Source organism: Macaca thibetana, chromosome 1 (genome assembly GCF_024542745.1).
Source record: "Macaca thibetana thibetana isolate TM-01 chromosome 1, ASM2454274v1, whole genome shotgun sequence".
Classification (NCBI taxonomy): domain Eukaryota; kingdom Metazoa; phylum Chordata; class Mammalia; order Primates; family Cercopithecidae; genus Macaca; species Macaca thibetana.
This window is the reverse complement of record NC_065578.1, coordinates 172,777,716-172,799,163: the sequence shown is the minus strand read 5'-3', so window position 1 is coordinate 172,799,163 and position 21,448 is coordinate 172,777,716. Positions and strand designations below refer to the sequence as shown.

Here is a 21,448-nt window from a genome sequence, read left to right as displayed (position 1 = left end):
CAAGAAAAATTATCACTGGATACTCTAGGAATTATAACAAAAACTACATCTTTCAAAAAGTAAAGACATTTAAAAAAAAAGAAAACTAAAAATTAATGATAATCCTCAAAGTAAAATGGTATTTAATTCCAAGCATCACAGCAAACTGAATTTATCCAATGAGCAGCTACAAAAATGGCAGAAATGGATGTTTATTTGAAATAGAAATCCCTTTTGAATTTCAAAGACAAATGTCTTGGTATATTAATAACTCCCTTAAATTTTTTTAACAAAGTAGGTCATAAATTATGAAAGTAAGTAGAGACTGGATAGATCTTCATTAATGAATCTTGTAAAATTTTACAATATGCTATTGTTATCCTTTTTAACACTTTTGTTCATATGACCAGATTATGAGAGATTTGCTGGCAGTTATTATGTTTTTGTAATCCCTGGGGCCCCTACTATGTAACACACTGTCTTAGGCATAGTAACTTTTTGGAACAGGCACTGAATTGAACTCCTGTTTATTTTTTTAACTTTATAAAAAATAAATCTTCTGGGGCTGCTTTATTATATATGCTTACACTAGCAGGGGATTATTATATTAATGTGTTAGCAATGCATTATTATTGCACATTTTTATTTTTCTATTCTTTTTTATTTATTTCTCAAAAGAACAGAGCTTCTTTGTCTTCAATCATATTATACCAGTTAATCCCGACCTTAGAAATGAGTTCTTCTAGTCATATAACTCTGCTAAACCTCTGTTCCAAAAGACCATTCTTCTTGTTTATCTTAGCTGGTCAGGCAATATAGTGCCTCTGAATTACAACTTTAAGCGTTTTCCAAATTAATGAGGGTTAGTATTCCTCTGAGAAGTATATACTCCTAAGGAAACTAATCTCCTTCTTGATCCCGTCAATACAGTCTTGTCCTACCAATAAAGAGGAAGTTAAATGCTAACACTTAATGGTAGAACTGATTAGAAAAATGAAGAGAAGGTGAGTTCCATTCCTTAAGTCGGCCCAGCACATAGGGGAAGTTATTCTTAAGAGCCCCAAATACCAGAATCACTCAGGTTACCTGATAAACATGAAATATCATGTGTTTCAATGTAGATGATCATATAATAAAATATCATTGTAAGATTCAGATTGTACTCTGTTTTCATTCATAAAAAAATTAGTCAGGCACTAAGGAATGAAGTTCAAATGAAAGATGTTGAGAAAGTATATTAGATTGGAAAACCTAATTTTAATATAAAATATAGGGAACTCTTTGACAAAGACTCTTTCCTGGACCTAACTCTACTCAGGCTCCTGTTAACTCAGTTCTCAGGCCCTGACTTCTGAGCTTCTGTATTCATCTCTATGTTGTCCAATTTTAACAAGAATCCTGCTAAGTCAGTTTTATTAGAATCTTCACCTTTAATATATGATCCACATAGGTATCTGATTGGGTTCCTCATTCTCCACTATCCTAAAGGTGATATCTGACCACCCTCGCCTGTCTTTAGCAAGAATCCTGTTAGAACAGTTTAGCCAGAACCCCCTCTTACCCTTGGTATTTTCTCTTAGCAATTTTCCATCCACTGATCCCCATCCTTCTCCTTGGCTATAAATGCTACTTTTTCTTGTTGTGTTCAGAGTTGAGTGAAATAGCTGTCTTCCACTTACCAAACCCGATTAAAGTAGCCCACCTTGAATAAAGTCAATCCTACAAGTCTTTAACAAGTATTATGAATATTTTTTCCTTAACAGCTTCAGAAAATGTATAACAATTAATGTATTTTTCTACCAAAACAGTAAAACAGAAGACAATTTAAAATAAAGATTAAAAGGATATGTAGAAATGAAGTAGAAATGTTGGATGCAGATATCAAGATTTAATTGTTGCTGTGACTGGCAACATGATTTTGCCTTTCCTGGCAGAATCTAAGAATAGAAAGTGTTCCACTTGCAAGGATAATAGAATGTTTTTTATTATTAAAAAAATTTTGTCACGTAAGTGTCAATTTAAAGAAAATGTGAAGAATATTGCCCCTGCACTTTTGGATAGTATCCTCAATTTCAGTTTTACAAAGTTTTTTTTTTTTTTTCCTTTAGCAACGATCTCAAATAAAAACTAAAACTACAAAAATGGTTCAGCAAAGATATTCATACTGCTCTACATAAAGGCTTACTAATAAAATCTAAGAAAAAGGCTCAATACTGAGACAAAGAAATCTTGGAGTTTGGTAACCAAATGGACATCTCTTGATCTGTAATTGCTCCCAGTCTTACCCTGGAGTTAACCAGGCATACAAGGTGAAATGAGCTGTTTAATTAGAAGTTATTTTCTTGAGAAGCATAAAGAAGAGCATGTACTCTGAAGTCACCAACAAAGAAGTATTACATTTAAGGAGCTTTCAAAGATGGTTCAGTAAAAATTTTTACTAAGATAAAAAGAGGTAGTAATGATCTAGTCCACAGGAAGAAACTTTCAGAATTTCAAAATAATAATCTTCAGTTTCTTTTTTACCAATTTCTAAGGAAATGAAAGTGTTTCAACATTTTTAACCTACGAACGTGTGTTACAAATATTATTGGTAAACCCCTTAACTTGTCTTCTTGCTGGTTACAGAAGTCATTCAATTCACATGGTAACAATTCCACTGTATTTTAGGCAACATGAGGCTGATTTGTCTCTGTTTTATACACTAATGTTTCTATGGCACCAACAAGCGAAATTGTCTAGAAGGTCCTAAATAAATGGAGTTTATTAATAAATAAATGGAATTAAAAATAAATTTGTAAGTAAACCCTTGTAATGCTAATCTGATTTTTCATTAATTATTAAAATAAAAAAACTACTGTAAATGTTTTCATTAAAAAACCAACATATTTTGGAGATAAAAAACACAACAACCCACAAAATGCCACTAAATCATCACTCTGAGAATTGTTATGACTATTTTGAGAAATGTCCTGGCTTCTCCATTTCTCTTTTAATAGTTATTCTTTAATACCCTGCGTAGAAAATCCATTCTTCATTGACTTTTCTCTATAATGAAGAATAGACAACCCTCTTGTCTCTAAGATAGTTATATTTACAATATCAAAATTGGACTTGTATGCAAATAAAATGAGTGGCCAAGCATTAAATTTGATTTAGTAGATTAATTTTAAAAAGTATATTACAAATAGCAAAAAACTGTAAGCATCTTATGAGCAATGGTTACATCTTTTCATTGTTATATTCCCAGGGTTTACACCAGTGCACATAATTCATCATACGTCTGATGCACTTTTTTTTTTTAAAGAGTCAAAAACAAAAGTGATTTACAACAAGCTAACAAGAACAAGACTAACACCAAGTATTTAAATCTTTATATGCTATTTTCCAAAGCCTCCTTAACTGCCATCTAATAAAGCATGTCAGAACTCTTGGTGTTGCTAATTAAAGAATGCCTCTTTAGCAATTAACCTTAGCACAACTTACCCAATTGACAGAGAGGCTTCGATAGCCCAAATTTAAACCCAGAAGTTAGCCTTATAATGTCTCCAAAAGTTATATGGTGTCTAACTAAGCTTTCTTTCCTATAATACACATCTACTTTTATCATTCCCCAATATACAATTATGAGAACGCTTGATTATTTCCAAGGACCACTTGTCAATACATGAATATAACTTCTGAAATAGCCCAAACTGTCTTCAAACTCAAAAGGTTATGAAGTACTATTTCAAAAGAACAGTCAACAATTTTTAAACTTTAAAAACATTTTTGAAAACTTTTTTGAAGATTTTTGATGACAGTCTTTACATAAAAAAGAATCAGCCAAATTTTGAAAAGAAATAAAATTAAAATGAGACATTACGATATCTGACATAGACTATTAAACATCAGCTCTTCTTAGCATGTCATGCACAAACTAAGTGATAATTTTTTAAATCATCTTGTTTGAACTTGTCAAGAATTATCTTCTGAACAATAATTACAGTAATCACTATTACTGGGCTTATCTGATACCAATATTTAGTAATAAATACATTTTAATTAATAGTTAATAATTGTCTGGTTTAAGATATTGAGTAAATTGTCTTCAGCTTTGACTGATGAAAATATATATCTAAAATACAGAAAAGCATGTCAAAGTTATATCACTTCTGTAACTGAAGAATCATGTGATGATAAACTTTTATTTACTTTACTAAAGATTATTAAAAAGAAATAAATAATTTAGCAGTTAATTAAAACACTTATTACTGGAGCTGCTGATTCTTACTCGAAATGAAAATTGGTTTTCTTAATTAGCAGCTATGAATGATAGGTTTAAAAAGCAATAATGACAAAAGTCATCTTCATTTTTATTCTGGTCTATCTTACAATTGTAATTTGTTGTTTCGTCTTTCAAATTGGTTGAACAAGATAGTTCTTAAAATTTCTTCATTTCAGGGCTGGATGAAAGATACATATGAAAACCTGCCAGAGTTCACTCTACAAGGAAACAAGAATCCTCTGAATTATTTTCCCCATAGGTAGGTTACTATTCAAACATATTAGCATTATATATTTGACCAAAATATAAAGATAGCTATACATTTAATAAAACAATAATCTAACTTTGATATATCCTTCTCAAACAAGGAATTATGGATTGCAAAATTGCATATCTTTTTGGAGGTGGGAGTAGAGGACGCTTATAAATCCATAGAGTGTCTCCACTCAAAATTGAGTTTGCTGCATAAAACAATTAATTTAAATTTAAAAAGGTGTAAAAATTATTTCTAAAATACGCTTTGAATGCCCTTTACAATTTTTTTCAGGAGACCCTTTTTTCTTAGGTATGAAGTTTAAGTTTCAATTCACAGAGAAGGCTAGATTCACTTCTCTTTAGTTCACATTAGGAAAAATAATAATGCTGTCTTTGAATTACTCCAAATTCCCTACTGAATCATTGAATAAGTAGAAATGAGTATATCCTATACACCTGATAAGCACAGATTTCTTCATAATTGTTTATCCATGAATTTTTTTAAATAAAATTAACAAGTTGTTTAAAAAACTCTCTTTGGAGTAAAATTCATATTTAGGAAAAAAAAACACACTTTCTAGTTGTTGGTACTGTTAATTAATCTAGTTGGTACTGATAATTAATTTTCTTCTAGATTATTCCATTTTGAAACTTACAGTCTTCTTCCTCATTATTCTTTGGTATAATCTTGACAATATTACTTATCATATTTATAAAATGTACTAGTACTGTGTCTTTGTATATTAGTGAACTGGTCTGGGTGAATAATAAGAAATTCTATTACTATAAACTCAAGTATAGTCATTTAATTTTAATGTTTTCAACAAACTAGACTTGGTCTATGTATTAACATGCTTGGTGTTATATGTGAAATGTTAAGAAAGCAAGCATTAATTATCTTAAAATAGTATTTTATGCAACTTTGTTGCATAATTTATTCAATTTTTCATAATTTTTCTTCTACAAATTTAGAGTGTATTATTTAAAAGGTGTTCATGTCTGAAAAAAACAGGACTTCTTCTGTGTATATACATTTACAGGACTGAATTTTCAAACCATCAGAAATATTACCATACTGAAGTCATGAAAACCACTTTATTTATTATCTATCCCAGGAACTTCCTGATTTTATTAATTTTTGTTTTATGTTTATGTTAACTATAACAAAAGGGGCTTCAGCAGACAGCATTAAATTGCATATTTAAAAACAGTTACAAAAATTTATCTTAAAAATATATGGATAAGGTATTATACAGAGCATAATCATACTCAACCTTCACATAGATATGTGATTTTTAATATCATACTTGAATAAACTCATGCCTTAATACCTAAATTTATTCTTTGATTTAATTTAATCACGTTTTTTAGACTGACTTACATTTTTGGACAGCATCTGAAACATTTAAAAGAAAATATTTGTTATTAGTGACAGTAAGAATTTAATTAATCTATAAAATAACAATGTAGTTATATACTGGCCACTATTTGACGCTGAACAATCTAAAATGCATGGTTACTGAATTCTGGTCTTCCCAACGCTAGATTGTTTTTTAATAGTGCAATATTTTAGAGATAGCTTTTAAAATTAACAAAATGCAACAGTCCAGAAAAGTTAATAAAAAAAAGCTTAATCCTGATGAGCTTGGCTGATACTCACAGAAATCAGGAAAAATAAGTCTATCTATAAGTATTCTTTCACAATAAATCTATAATGGAATATAAATGAAACACACCATTATGAGAGAATAATTCTTTCACAGCAGAGAACTATAATACATTCTAATGTAATGTTCACATATTTATTAATTTAATCAATAAATGTGTACTTTATAGATTTAATTTGCTGTAACTATAATATGGTAGCTACTTTATTAGCTATTAAAGGGAATTTGTTTTTCTTTGGGTGCTTTTAAAGGCATCCACATCTCATCTGAGTAAATTAGAGTTTAGGCATTAAAACAAATACTTCTGAAAAAAAATAGTAAAAATAGGTTGCACTGAGGGTATTTTTTAACTCTAAACTTAAAAAATAAAACATTGACAAATAATAAATAGTGATTATTGAAAATAACAATGAAATAGGAGAATGAGAATCTGTAAGATTTCTCAGTTTAGTAGATTACGTGTCATTTTTCACCATCTCAATTTATACAATCATGGTTGCATATAAACATTTCAAAATTTGAGCACAAATATATGTTTCATGATAAAACATCAGTTAATCCAGTCAACTCATTGTAAATATATATGCTATATTTTTCAATTTTGGGAAAGATATGATTAGTAAATCATAATTGAGTTACTGCAATTATTAGAGCATCAATTAATTACTCATGATGAGTTATTTTGGGTATGAAATTGGGAAAGGCTCCGGAACTGTATGAACAAATACTTTATTTTAAACATTAAGTGTAGAGGAGTGGATTAAAAGCTTATAAAGTAAGCTTATAAAGTAATTATCTAGGAAGACTTTGTAATTGGATAGGTCTGCAGGTGAGTAACTGGATACAAATATTCTTGATAGCTTATATTTATGCTTTGAAAAGATAGGGGTAGAAACCTAAAAAAGTTCCTTGTGAGGACATTTGATAACCAGTATGAAATGGTTATGGTGGCTATTTGATACTGTTAAAAAATTAAAAATTAAGAATTTGGCCAGAACTTCCAAGTATGTCTTCAGTAGAAAGGTCATTAGTGTTCATTATTAAATTTCATACTCAGGCACTCATTTTCAAAAAATGGAATATTTCCTAAAACAGAATAAATATTATTAAACTATCCTCCTCCTTTTAGCAACTAAGATTATCCATTAGCAGTCAATAATATTCACACAGATTATTTTTTATTTTCCTTTCCTTTAAAAATTATGATTTATTAACACTAAAATAATAAAATTATACAGAACACATAGTAGTTCATGAAGAAAGTGGACAGAGTTATACTTTCAAGTGTCTAAATAAGTTTATCCAAGTACTTGCTAAATTAAAACACCAAAAATGCCAGATGTCACCCTAATTAATTCTGGTAAACTTTTTATGAGTTTGTAAAAAGTGTTAGAAATTAGAAGTTTGTCTAAAGTTTCTCCTTTTTTAAGTTATTACATGAAAATATTTTAATCTTGTTCCCAATTAAGAGTAGAGATCATCAGGTTGACAATATAAATCTGCTAAGAAATCAGATGTTCTTTTTATTAAATAACAATGACAAATCAGTCAAAAGCAACTATTTTGAAAAGGTGACTGTATCCAAAACTGAATAAAAGCAAAGGTTAAATATAGTATAAACAACAATGAATATGCTTCAGGAAGCGTATTGTTTCAAGCTTTTTAAATTACACATAATAAAACTGTTATATTTAATCAATATCAAATATTTATTAAATTCATTTGACACCATAACGCCACTGACCAAGATTTGATATTAATATTTTTTAAAAATTGAGTCAATATTATTTATTGTGTGGAGATACAACTTTATCAAAAACAACTAATTAAAAATTCAAACTTACATGATATCCTTTGAAAAATATATTTTGTTTTCATAATATATTTGTCCTTTTTAAAGCATCCACATCTCTTACATCATTTTTTATCTACAACTCTCTGAGGTAGGCATTGTTTTCTCCATGTGAGAGATGAGAAAAATAAATGAAGAGTGGTCAAGAACGTCTTACCAGGATTACATTAATCCCAAGTAGAACTAGAAATGAAATTCAGGAAGGAAGTCTAGATGTATAAGCACTCTACTTTTCCCAATAACCCATTATTAGGATGTGAAAGAGAAAAACATTAAAAGCCTTAGAAGAGAACATCACTAATCATAAACACACAATCATAATATCCAAAAATATTAGGGATATTTTTCAAGAAAAAATAATTTTTTTCTAAAAACAATATGTGTGCAAAACAAATATAACACAAGTTGGTGTCATTCCCATTTGTGCCTGGACTCTTTTAATATTAATACCCAATTTACTAAATGTTTCATACTCTTATTCTACTAAATAACTGCCTCTTTTAAAGATAATATGAAAAAACTAAAAATAAATAGAGGAAACATAAGAAACTGAATCACAGGTTAATAATGAAACATAAAAGTTTGGAAATCCCAACAGTTGTATTCTTTGTACTTGTAGAGAGAAACACACAAATACACTACACTGAAAATAAATTCCACTTTTATTTAAAGAATACACAAATCTAGGAGTCAAGCTAATGGTAGAAATTACACACACACACACACACACACACACACACACTCTTTGAGTTCCAATGGTTTCTTCCTACTTAGGTTGTATTTACTTAACTATAATGTACAGTAACTTTGCATGAAGAAAATCAAGATGTAATTTATGAAAATGTATGTTTCTATGATGATGAATTTCTTAAGCTAAAATGTCCTATGAGAGGATGGAATCACCTATTATCTGATTAAAAGAAAATGAAATTGATTGTTATATGGTATCATTCTATTTCATTTGGAAAACATTATTAAAATAACATAGATTTAAAATAAATACCTTCTCCAACCACCAAAAATGTGTGTATGTATACAAATATATATGTATACACACACACACAAACATATACACAATGAGTATATCTACTACAATAAAATTACTAAGAATTAAACACAAAAGTATTGGGGAATTAGAATTCATTGACAAATTACTTTCTCTAGTGGAGTAAAAACTACCTTCTGCATCCGACTGAGAAAATCACTACAACTTTGCAATTTTACAACCCAAAGTTACAATTATCTTTCTTATTTCTTCAAGATTTTATCAGTAAGCCATACTAGCAGAAAAATTATTGATCAGGGATCTACATCAACAAATGTAAGTACTAAAACTATTTACCAGAGATAATTTAAATAATACAATTTAAAAGTGTTATTAACAAGTAGAGGAGTTTTATGATGGTGTTTTAGTAATTTTTTTGTTTTTTTTGTTTTGTTTTGTTTTGTTTTGTTTTGCTTCACTGTGTGGAAAGTCCAGGCTCCTTCAACATGTTAACAAAAAATAACAAAGTAATATCAATAATAATAACAAAACTTATTTGAATATTCAGAATGTGTTTGCCATTTTAATTGAGAAAAATCTGATAGTGGAAGAAATCTATTGGCTGCTCAATCTACAAAACTGAGAATGTGAAAGGAATTTATTTGGGAAAGAAAATCCAAAATTTTCTTTTTTTTTTTTTTTTTTTTTTCAGTTTTCCAACTGTTTTTCTAAACCCAAAGATTTTATACTGGGGTCCTACACAACACTGCCCTTGGGCAAGCTTCTTTTTTCATTCCATTTTACAACCCAACCCACCCCCACCTCATATATTTTTTCTTAAGGTGGAGAAAATAGTGGAAATACCCACAAAACAGTTCTCTCAAGTAGTCAAAATTACTTTGTTAGTTCAAGAAACCCTTAATAGTTCTTCACTTGTCCTTTATATATTAAGGTCTGGGACCTTGACAAGAAGCAATGTTTTTAATGCATTTCTGCAACTGCCATCTTCCATATTTTATTAAGGTTATACATTTCTTCTTCTAACTCTCTACCCTTCCCATTTCTTCCTCTAACCTTGGTCCAATTTATGATTTTTGTAACATGGCTACACATTTAAATAAATGCACACTAAACAGTTAAATTAATACATGTTAAACATCTAAACTGCTTTACCCTGGTTCATGAATGTGAATATTAAGAAGTTATGCATCATAGCAGGACCAATTGAAAATGCAGATATTCCATTGCTTGCAACACAGAAAAAAAATCACATGATAGTAAAACACAAGTTATATGATTGTCAAGAAAATACATTCATTCCTTACCTGCTTAACTGCATGATGACAAACAAATCTATGTAACACTCAAAAGAAAGTCCCCAAAATCTGAATCATCTGTCTTTCAAGCTTCTGTGGCAGTTTTATACCCTGGTGCTCTCTTCTTTGCTTTCATACATTTGACTAGCTAGAGTATTTTTCAGTGATACTAAGGTTAATTTGCAACCCTAGTCACCTTTTCCTCTTTTCAAACAGTCGGTGGGCATTTTACACAGCTCCAAACATGCATCTTATCTTCGGAGGTAGTGCCTACACGGCGTTTCCCAGTAGAATTCCTATTACAAGGAGGTTCCTTCTCTAAAGGGCTGATCACGTTCTCGACCTGGTGCAAAGTAAAAGGCTCTCCGGTTCAACTCTTGGGGACTAGGAGAACAGCCATCAGAGACTTCAACTCTCTGTCACTGTTTGGCTGTGGAACCAGCAGTAACCAGCGGCCAAGAAGCGCCACCCCCTCTCCGGTGGACGCTGGAAGAGAGCGCTCCCAGTCCCAGATCTTTTTACTTCCCACCCCCACCTCCAGAAAGAGGAAAATAAAAATAAAAGACCAACTTTAAAGTGGGTATAAGCTAGACAGATTCCAAATCCTCACTCTTTGCTTTTAACTTCAGCCTTATATTCCAAGCTCTAGCTTCAAGTTGAAATTTAACTCTCTTCCGCTCACCGCCCTCCAGATTCTTGGGAGTTGGTGAAGGAAAGGAAGGAGTGACCGTCAGCAATGATACTTTAACACAGAGCCTAAGAAGTCATTCAACAGTTCTGAGCTCTACTTCGCAGTCAGACAAGGACAGTGATTAGGGTTTCATAAAACAGGCATTCTGAGGAACCGTCGTTTACTAACAATAAATATAGCCCATTAAAATAAATAAATATTAACACAAAAAGGTATTAAGAGACTCTGGAGATCTTAAGTCTATTCTCTCATACAGAAGAGGTTTGCTCAAGTTTGTCTTAAGGAAGGTTGGAAATGGAGCATTCTGCAAGGATGGAAACCCCCTGGCGCACCCCACTCTGTCGGGCTGCAAATGCCCACACCAAGCACACGTTAGCCGCAGGGGCTGAGTGCAGAGCCTGCGCTAGCGGGTCAGAGTGGGGGACACCTTTCCTACACGCACGGATTATTCCCACATCAACACCAAGCCTGGGGCCAGCTGGTCAACCAGGTACCTGCTCTCCTCCGTTCCCTGAGCTCAGGTGGCAAAGGCGTTGCCGTGAGCTGCGGAGAAATCTCCACGCAGAGTCGCCTGTTGATAACCCTCCAGTTAAAACGTTCTTGGCTGCCGGAGCCCCTCAGATGTAAATTTCCCTTTCACACGCTTGAGCTTCAGGTATAATACAGCAAAACGCACTTACCTAAACACCGACTGTCTGTTCCTTACTGGATCTGACTGCACTGAAACTTGTTTTTTTTTTCTTTTTTTCTTTCTTTTTTTTTTTTCCCCTCCCTCCACCCTTGCGCAACAACAGCAGTCCTCCAAAGAGGATGTTTGAATTGAATTATATGAAGCTCTCCTTTCTTCAAATGAAGTCACGGACTCTGATGGCACTGGCTTGTCAGGCAGGACGACCGGACTGGGAAAGAGATCAGGTAGAAACTAGTGACCTAGTGACGGGTGAGGGGCGCCAAGTGGTGCGGACAACAGTCTCAGCCCTGTTCCCTCTCGGTGGGAGTCAAGGGGGGAAAGCCCTTGAATCCCGAGACTGGGGGATGGGGTGACGCTGCAGCTGGAGTACTTTTATGTCTGGGAGCTAAAAGGGCTTTTGAATTTAAAAAAGCATTGCTTGGGTTGTCGCGTCAGTCATCAATGACGACAAGAATAGTTCTTTCCCAGAAATTAAAAAAAAAAAAAAAAGAAAGAAAGAAAGAAAGAAAGAAAGAAAAGAAAAGCGTGAACAATAGGTTCTTACCTCCATCTATCCCAATAAAAGGAAATGTTGTAGAAACCAGGAACTTGTCCTTAATTTGGGGGAGGGGGGCGGATGTTTAGAGAAAACCCTCAGTGGGTGTTAGAAATTACTGATACATGCAGGTTTGGCATTTAAATGAATATGGTGTTCTCCTTATTATGTGTCAATATGTGAAGTAAAAGTAAAGATTAAAATGTTTCTCAACATAACTATATGGAAGGGGAGCTGATAATCTTGTCAGTTAAGTCCATAGAAATGTTCATAAAAGCAAAAGGCACTGACCATATTAACATGCCTATTAAACACAGGGGGTGGGGGTAGACAAGTATGAAGAGTGAGGCAATTAAATTTTTCATGTAAAGTCTATTCTTGAATTTCAATTTATCAGAACCAAGATAATCAGGGGTTTCTTCTGATAGCTCCTCTCTGAAATGAGTACTCTGTGTCCAATTAACTGTTCACCAGCTAATTCACAAAATCAGAAATGTACTGACAAATACTATGCCTGAATTAAAATACAATGCCCAAAATAACGCATTCATGTGTGATCTGAAATATTTTAAGAAAAAAAAAATGGTGCCCTCAAAACTCACAGTCCTCTTCCTACCATTCAGTGGCATTTTAGTGTTTAAAGTCCTGCTAAATTCATAAAAATACACTTTGTAACAAAGTCCTCCCTCAGTCATGTAATTGCTTATCATGAACAAATACTGACCTGAACAACCTTCTGAAGATCAGACTAGTGAACTTTCCAGACCTTGCAATTGTCAGAAGGTCTCTTTTAAGCTCTCTCTTAGATAAACATATAAAATGTGACCTTTCAAATGGCACAGGAATGTGTGCCAAGAAGGGTTAATGGGGGTGGGGGAGATTAATGTCAACGTAAACTGTAATATAAATGAGGACAGAAATTTAAAAAATAAAGAAGGTAAAAGATATTGGGGTAATACATGGGATATTAGGGTAATACATGACATGGGATATGTCTTAGTAGTGCAATTGCCACTAACATACTAATTAATAAATATAGTCATATGGATTTTTCATTTCCGAAAGTAACAAAAATGTGAAAAATGAAATACTTCAACAAAACAGAGCTTATTAAAAATAACACTAGTTAAGTTTCTAGTAATAGATAAAGAGAATAACTTACCAGAGGAAATTTCAGGAAGCAAGAAGACTGTGAGAAAAATACATCCAGGATTCAAATAGATATTCCATGATCTTCCAAATCAAGGTAAAGTAGTGAGCTGCAGGGTAGTGGGACTTTAAAATAATCAGCAGTTCCTGGTGGCATGTAACCAAGTAAAAGCCAGTTACACAGAGAGCCACGAACCCCCAAGGCAAGAAAGCAGAATGTGAAAATGCTCTATATGGGTGTAGGGGGGGGGGAGAATGGGGGGGGGTGATTCGTAGTGATCCTTAAGCAAAGTGAAAATTTACAGGCTGTACATCCCCATACAGTGGGGAAAGGAAGAAGCTGTGTTGCCCCAGAGAACAGGAGGTGGAATACAGATAAATCTGCAAAGGGAAGTAAAAGGATGTGTTGAAGACAACGAGATAAAGAGAGAACTAGTGAGCAAGGCTGTAGTCATCCTGATAGATATAGCAGCAAGAATGATTTAGGCTGCTGGGGAGGATCCAATGAGAATTCAAGAGGGCACCACTTCGGAAATCCTGCTCTGATCTTCCCACTCTCAGTTCTTTGAGAGTTACCTGCGTTGGGACCATTATTATTAGGATTAATAGTATTCCATCAGTGCATTTCACTAGTATTTCCCTTGAACGTTTTCACTCGCAGCAACTGAGGGAGGCGTTGTAAGGAAGCCCAACACAACCAATTCCCCCACTTCCCAAATAAGCCACTACGGTCACATTACGATGACCAGATCATCAGCGATTTGCATGAGGCGGCGGGGGTGGGGGGGTGCGGGTGGTGATCGAAGGGCTGAAGATGCGGGGGAGGCCGAGTCGCTAGGCGCTTTCGGGGGCGCTGTGCCGGGGAGGCTTAGTCAAGGGGACCGGGAACCCTGGTTAGATGCAGCAGCGGCGGCAGCAGCCCTCCCAGGTCCCACTTCCTTGGCGTTCCTGCTGCCCGTGACTCAAGGCAATTGACTTCCATCTGAACCCTCAGCTCCGAAGGCCTTGCATTAGAAGCTAGAGCTTTGGAGGTTCTGAGGACGGTCCCTGGGGAGCAAGTGGTAGGTTTCGAGGCGCCTGCTTCCCCTCTGATTCCTGCAGTTACTGAGGGAGAGTGCGCTAGAAATGGCTTTGCTGCCGAATGCATTATCTTGCCATTTTCGTGTCCCAATACTGAACAAACGATCGCCTGATCGATCGGTAAGATTAGCTTTATTCCTTCTCCCTATTCCTCTCCATGGCCCCATTCCCTCTGCAAGCCAAACCCCAACCTCTCTCTCTCTCTCTCTCTCTCTCTCTCTCTCTCTCTCTCTCTGTCTCTAGGAACTTCTTTTTTCCTCTTTGAAACCGGCTTCCCAAGGGAACTGCCTGTGTGACTGAGAGGCTAGTAATCTGTTTGTAGATGATTTATATTTTGGCTGCAGAATGAATCCCCCTCCCTACTCGGAGTACTCTCCTTAGAGAAGATCCCCCGCCCCCTCCCCATGGGTTCGCTCTCAGAGCTCGGATCTGTATAAAGAGCGCTGTGGGAGTCTTTTGCCCTCCGCTTTAGCTCTATCTTTCTCCGGACCCCGAAGCTTAAGAATTATCCGCCTCACTCTCTTTTTTAGAAATAGGAGGGAAAGGTAGAGTGGAAATTGATTTCTTGCAGAGACTGAGGCGCTGAATGATAGAGGGAATAAACATTTGCCCTGGATAAAAATGTTCTTGGTAAGTAATCTTATTTTCTGCGGTTGAAAAGGAAACAGATTGCTTCTCACTGCCCCATCCCCCACTCCATTCATTTATTTGCTCTTTGTATGTAAATCACGAGCTGGGTCAGTGGAAATTTTCTTTTCCTCTTTCCTAGGAGAGTAGTAGCTTGTAAGGGTGAATTTGAAGTAGAGGGTTTTAAGGAGACAATATGAACGCTTTAAGGTCCTTTGTATCCGACCTTAAAAACCCAAAGACAGGTAAAGCACTTAAATCTCTGTTTGTTTACTAAAGTGGTATTTAAGTATTTCTCTTATTTCCTACTAACTCTCTTTCCCTTCTGAAAATAAAGAAAAGAGTTTTAGGCAGTGGACTCATGTCTATGCTTTTAGTACGTCTTGGCCATGTTCTGAAATACAATTTCAGTTCCAAAATTGAGAATGGTTATTTTTCACATTTCGCAGGTAAATTAAAGCTATAGAAACCACTTATTAAATGTGCATCTTGGTTTCAATTATTGCACCAGATACAAGTTAGTAGTAGCCACAATGGTTATTTGCATATTGTGGTGATACTATAAATTCATAAAGCCCTCTGGTTTTCCATGAGTCTATAGCACCCCCAGCCTGTGCATGTTCACAGTGAGGAAGGAGTGGATAGGTGTAGCAGTAGGGAAGAAGCCAAACGGCTCTTGATTGTGCTTACATCATATATCACCAAGTGTGGAGAATAACATGTTTTGCAAATTGCGTCAACTTGGTTTTCAAGAGTAAGCTGATCATTTTTCATGCACAAAATTAAGGGAGATTTGCTTTAAGAGAAATCATCGCATTTTTAATTATAAAATATATTTTACTGGTAAAACATTTAAATTAAACTTTTTTGTGTGTTATTATTCTACTGTAATCCATCATCCTCTAAATTTAATTAAAAAAAGATAAACTAATTGACACAAAATGTATTCCTGATGAAAACAGGATGGCTGAAAAATCATCTGAAATGTATAATATTAAAATGTTATTGGTAAGAATAAGCTTCATTTTAGAAAATCAGTATTCTAGAAATCAGTAGTATAAAATTTCAGAAGAGAGATAATCAAGTGACACATTGCAAGACAAAATATGCATGTTCTCAACTATCTATATAGTCTTTACAGCCATCAACATTTGCAAGAGAAAAAAAATTCAGTAAGGGCATGTTGGTATAACATTTTTTTCTTTCTCTCTTCAGGCTGTTGTCCAGCTCTAATGATGTCCTAGAGCAGAAGTGTTTCTTCTGTTGTCTCATTTTACCAAGAGGATGATGTCTGTGTATGTCTCTGTGTTTTAGAGAGGCTAACAAATGCTGCTAAGAGGATCTGAGGTTCACATAAAGAGGCTGAAAATTCGGAATTACTTTCATTGCAAATAAATGTTAACAATTGTGAAAGTTAGAGAGCATACTTTTCACATAAGACTTTGATATGCTGCCTAAAGCTACTTACAAAATTTGCTATTCAGAGAAATACATTTGTTTATTGAGGACCCACCCTGAGTTAAATTACAAAAATGTAACATTCAGATTTTTATTTTATATGTGAAATCAATGTGTGATTGCTGTTCTTAAAAATTTGAAAAAAAAAAAAAAAACAGGATAACAAAAATATTACTTTTGTTACCCATAGTTCATGAACTTTAAAAGCATTTACAGCATTTAAAGTTTAACAATTTAAGTATTAGAACACTATACTAATTCATATGATTACATTTGATCAACTCCTTCATGAAGCCACAGGCTTTGTATCTCCTAGCTGCCTTTTACCTTCAGAACACATCTGGTTTATACTTAGACTGCTCCAAAAGTTATGCATTTTAATTTTGTGTTGAGAATGTCTTTCTTAGATAATCACAGTGCATATTCGCAGCTAGTACTTCAGTACATTTTATATTATTGGTAATGCTTTTGTTAGCCATCCTGGTGCTGCCTTCTTATAAGAACTGTGTATGAGTTCCAACTAATATATTTCTTACCTATTAACCCACTAAAATTTCTAATCTAAAAGCAATATTCAAGATACATTTTATTACAGAAATTGGAAAGCAATTTGCCTGGGAAGCAAAATGTTCATATGACTCAGGTGATTTTAACATTAAATCTAACTTGTAACAAAAATGAGTTATATAAAGATAAATAACTTGAGACTATTATTTGCATAGCAAAGAAAGTCACACATGATATACACATTTATGCATATATAATTAATTTCAATAAAATATTAATATTTATTCATTTTCATCTCTGCTATGTTTATTTTGCTTTTAGAGTTTTCCCTTTGAAAGAATCTAAAGTTTTAAAAATACCTATGTGTGCAGGAGTCTTCACATTTTATAAGATCAATATGCTGCTAAATAAACTGGGGCTAATGTATTCAAGTCTCATAAAAAAGTATGTTGGAACTTGAATGGACATTAAGGATCATTTAATCTTATCACTCATGATGATGAAGAAGTTGAGAACCAGAGTTTAAGTGATTAGTGTAATCATACACTAACTAATAACCTAAGGAACTTTAAATGCAGGTTTATTAACTTCTTAGCTAGTGTTCATTCTATTACTAAGGCAGGCATTGTTTGAGAGTGGGCCTAGGAAGTAAGTGGAAGGAAGAGAAAGTAGTACAAAGATGAATAAATCGTAGCCAGTCTTCTTAGAATCCACTTTGTTGATAGCTAATACTCTTTATTGTAGAAAACTTTTATTCCTCTGCTTTATTTTATCCTCCACTCCACTGCCTTCCCATAATTGGAGATTTCATGTAATTTACCCTTGCAGAAAATATCCTCAATACTCTTAGACCGGGAGCAGGGGCTCGCGCCTGTAATCCCAGCACTTTGGGAGTCAGAGGCGGGCGGGCGAATCACGAGGTCAGGAGATCGAGATCATCCTGGACAACATGGTGAAACCTCGTCTCTACTAAAAATACAAAATTTAGCTGGGTGTGGTGGCAGGTGCCTGTAGTCCCAGCTACTCGGGAGGTTGAGGACAATCGCTTGAACCAGGGAGTCGGAGGTTGCTGTGAGCCAAGATGGCGCCACTGCACTCGAGCCTGGCAACAGAGTGGGACTCTGTCTCAAAACCAACCAAACAAACTACACACACACACACACACACACACACATATACATATATATATGTATTTTTTTCTCAGTATTCTTTTTGTACATGCATTGAGTTGCTGTTCCCTAGACTATTTTCCCTCATGGAATATAAACTGTCGATAATTTCAGTCACCTGCAATGTCATACTCCATCATATCACCTGTCTGTTCTACTTTTTAAATTCCCTACAAATGTAGAAATAGGATTATTTCAAGAGGAAAGCTGTCCTCTGAAAATAAGAAGTTTAATGAGACTCTAACACATATCTGAAACTATACACACAGAAACACACACACACGGTATGAAAGAAACGCAGAGACTAAGACAACACTTTTTAGTGGAATCATTGTGTAAAACACACACAAAAAAATCCCGCCACACGTGTTCCGTTAGTATAAAAACAGACAAGCAAAAAACTTTCTAATTTGAATAAAAGCTACAAGACTTCAACCATTTAGAAAGGTTCAGTGTTCTGGAGTGGCTTGAGCCATACCAGTGTTTTTTCATATGCATCAATATTTGTGTGTTACATACAAGCCATTTTTGTTTTGAAAATGCCAATTCTAAAGTCGAATAGCAACACTAAAATCGATTTGGCACTAATCATTACTTCAAAAGGGTTATAATTCCTGGATTAAACAAGATGAATGTAGAATCAAATCAAACATTTAAAAATATCTATAGTATATGCTTTTAAAATAAAAATGTTTGCACTAATCTGAAAAATTAGCGCTTTATAGAAGGATTTCTAGAACCGTATTTTAGCAGCATTCGTATTGCTGTGTGTGTTTTTGTGTGATTAATAATTAGTTTTCAGGCCAGGCATGGCAGCTCATGCCTGTAATCCCAGGCCAACGCAGGCAAATTGCCTGAGGTCGGGAGTTCGAGACCAGCCTGGCCAACATGGTGAAACCCTGTCTCTACTAAAAATACAAAAATTAGCTGGGAGTAGTGGCAGGCACCTGCAATCCCAATTACTTGGGAGGCTGAGGCAGAATAATTGCTTGAACCCAGGAGGCGGAGGTTGCAGTGAGCCGTGATCAAACCACTGCACTCCAGCCTGGGCAACAGAACAAGACTCTTTCTCAAGAAAAAAAAAAAGTTTTCACATGCATATAATAGGGGTGCAGAGCTTAACCTATTTCAAAGCATATACTGTTAACTCTCAGTTCCATGAAGAAGGAAGCACGATTATGTTTTTATTCTCACCTCAGTGACTTTGTATCTCTACCACCTAGCACATCTCCCTACATAGAGAAGGAGCTCAATAAATATTAATTGAATGGATGAAACTAAGGACTGCATCAATTTTTCCCTCTTTACCATTCTTACAAAGGCTTATTGCATTTAATTTGTATCCAACATTTAAAAATATTGTTATTAAATTATAGCATTCTTCAAAAAACTTTTGGAATATGTGACATATGTTTGACTTAATAAACCAAATTATATTAGAAATCATGACATTTGCACAAGACTTTATAGTCTTATCAATACCTTACTATTCACCATATTCATTTAATCCTTTTACCATGTTGTGAAGTAAGTTAGTTTTTTACCTTAATATGAGAGAAGTGAGGTATGAGGAAATTGAAGCACTGTTACTAATTACTATCTCAGTCTGCTCATTCAGGCTATTACAACGAAATACCATAGACAGAGTGGTTTAAAGAACATAGCCTGGGAATTCCAAGATCAAAGTTCCAGCTGATTTGATTTCTACAGAGTGCCTGCTTTCTGGTTTGCAGATAGCCTTCTTGTCACTGTGTGGTCACATGACTTCATAGGTGTGTGAAAGTAGAGGAGGGGGAAGTGGTGAAGAGAGAGAGATAACTTCCTCTTTTTATGGGCACCAATGCCGTTATGTGGGACCCACCATTATGTTCCACTGGAAACCTTATTACCTCCCTAATTCCTTACCTCAAAATACCATCACACTGAAGACTAGGGCATCAACACACAAATTTTGGGAAGATGTAAACAATCAGCCCATAAAAATTACTAAAAGACATTGTTGAATTATTTTTATTCACTATATTGTATTTCCTAGTTTGTTGAAGAAATGTGATGAAAGTGTCATATCATTTTATTAACAAGTTATGTATATAAGTGTACATTCGTCATCTGTCAACTTCCTGCAAGTGAAATATATTTAGGGAAGAGTGAAATATTTATAGTATCATAAGCTGGATTATAAAACTGTTAGTTTATAATTATTTAACATTTTGCTACTCAAAGTGCTCAGAATTAACATTTTTTGACATTAAAAAATAATTATTTTCTAAATTATTTGTACTACCAACATTTATTTATTAGTGTAGTGACTAAAACACATTCATTGGCATAGTGGATATATGAATCTATGCTTATCTATAGACATGTATATATGTGTACAATTTTTGAAACAACTTACAGAAATAATAAATGTGAGAATATTCAAGGAAATGAGAAGATACAACTTCTTTACAATCCTTCCTTGTAACTGGATTTTAATGATTAACTAGTATGGGTGCAGTAGAAACAATAATGGCCCCCAAACTGTCCACATCCTAATTCCCAGAACCTGTGATAACTTCCCCTTTTGTGGCAAAAGGGACTTTGCAAATGTTAAAACATTAAGTATCCGGAGATGTAGAAGTTATCTTAGATCAGCTGTAAATGCCCAATGTAATCACAAGCATCCTTACAAGACGGAGTTAGAATGAAAGAGTCAGAGATGTGAGGACAGAAGCATTGGTGGAGGGATGGGGAAGAGTGAGGAGAGTAGCCAAGAAATGCAGGGAGGATGCCCTCTAGCATCTGGAAAAGGGAAGATTCTTCTCTACAGCTTCCAAAAGAAATGAAACATTGCTGACGCATTTCAGACTTCTGACCTCCAGAACTGCAAACTAATACAATTTATGTTACTATAAATCATTACACTTGTGGTAATTTGTAACAGCAGCAATAGAAAACTAAGACTCATGAACAGAGTAGAATGTATGTTCTTTCCTCTCTAGGATGCTAGATGATTTAACAGCAAACTCTTGCTTCCTTGCCATTCCATTACTCCAGGTACTGAGCAAACCACCATCTTTCATGAGTCGAGAACTGAGTGGAAGCTGGTTACAGCTGTTCATACCTGGAATTTCAACTCTAGGTCTAGGCAGGGAGGGTCCCTTGAGCCTAGAAGTTCTAAACCAGCCTGGGCAACATGACAAAACATGGTCTTTACAAAAAATACAAAAATTATCTGGTC

At 34.4% G+C, this 21,448-nt stretch overlaps 2 protein-coding genes across 6 annotated transcripts in view; one reads left to right on the top strand and one right to left on the bottom strand.

Moving 5' to 3' along the window:
- The window catches only part of BRINP3 (BMP/retinoic acid inducible neural specific 3), a 396,225-nt gene extending 382,139 nt beyond the window's left edge, over positions 1–14,086 (bottom strand). Inside the window, exon 1 of one of the 5 annotated variants that reach the window (XM_050783215.1) lies at positions 13,398–14,086. The gene's annotated coding sequence lies outside the window, so the exon portion shown is untranslated. Of the gene's footprint in view, positions 1–10,327; positions 11,558–11,689; positions 11,911–13,397 lie in introns of those variants that run through there. The other 4 variants (XM_050783201.1, XM_050783228.1, XM_050783220.1 and 1 more) reach the window with 4 other exon arrangements.
- On the top strand, positions 11,820–17,340 carry LOC126955755 (uncharacterized). The gene is made up of 4 exons (XM_050792676.1): positions 11,820–11,949; positions 14,046–14,351; positions 15,036–15,094; positions 16,307–17,340. Exons 1-4 carry the CDS (start codon positions 11,820–11,822, stop codon positions 16,322–16,324), a joined length of 513 nt encoding a protein of 170 aa, XP_050648633.1. The 3' UTR covers positions 16,325–17,340.
- The last annotated feature ends 4,108 nt before the right edge of the window (positions 17,341–21,448 follow it).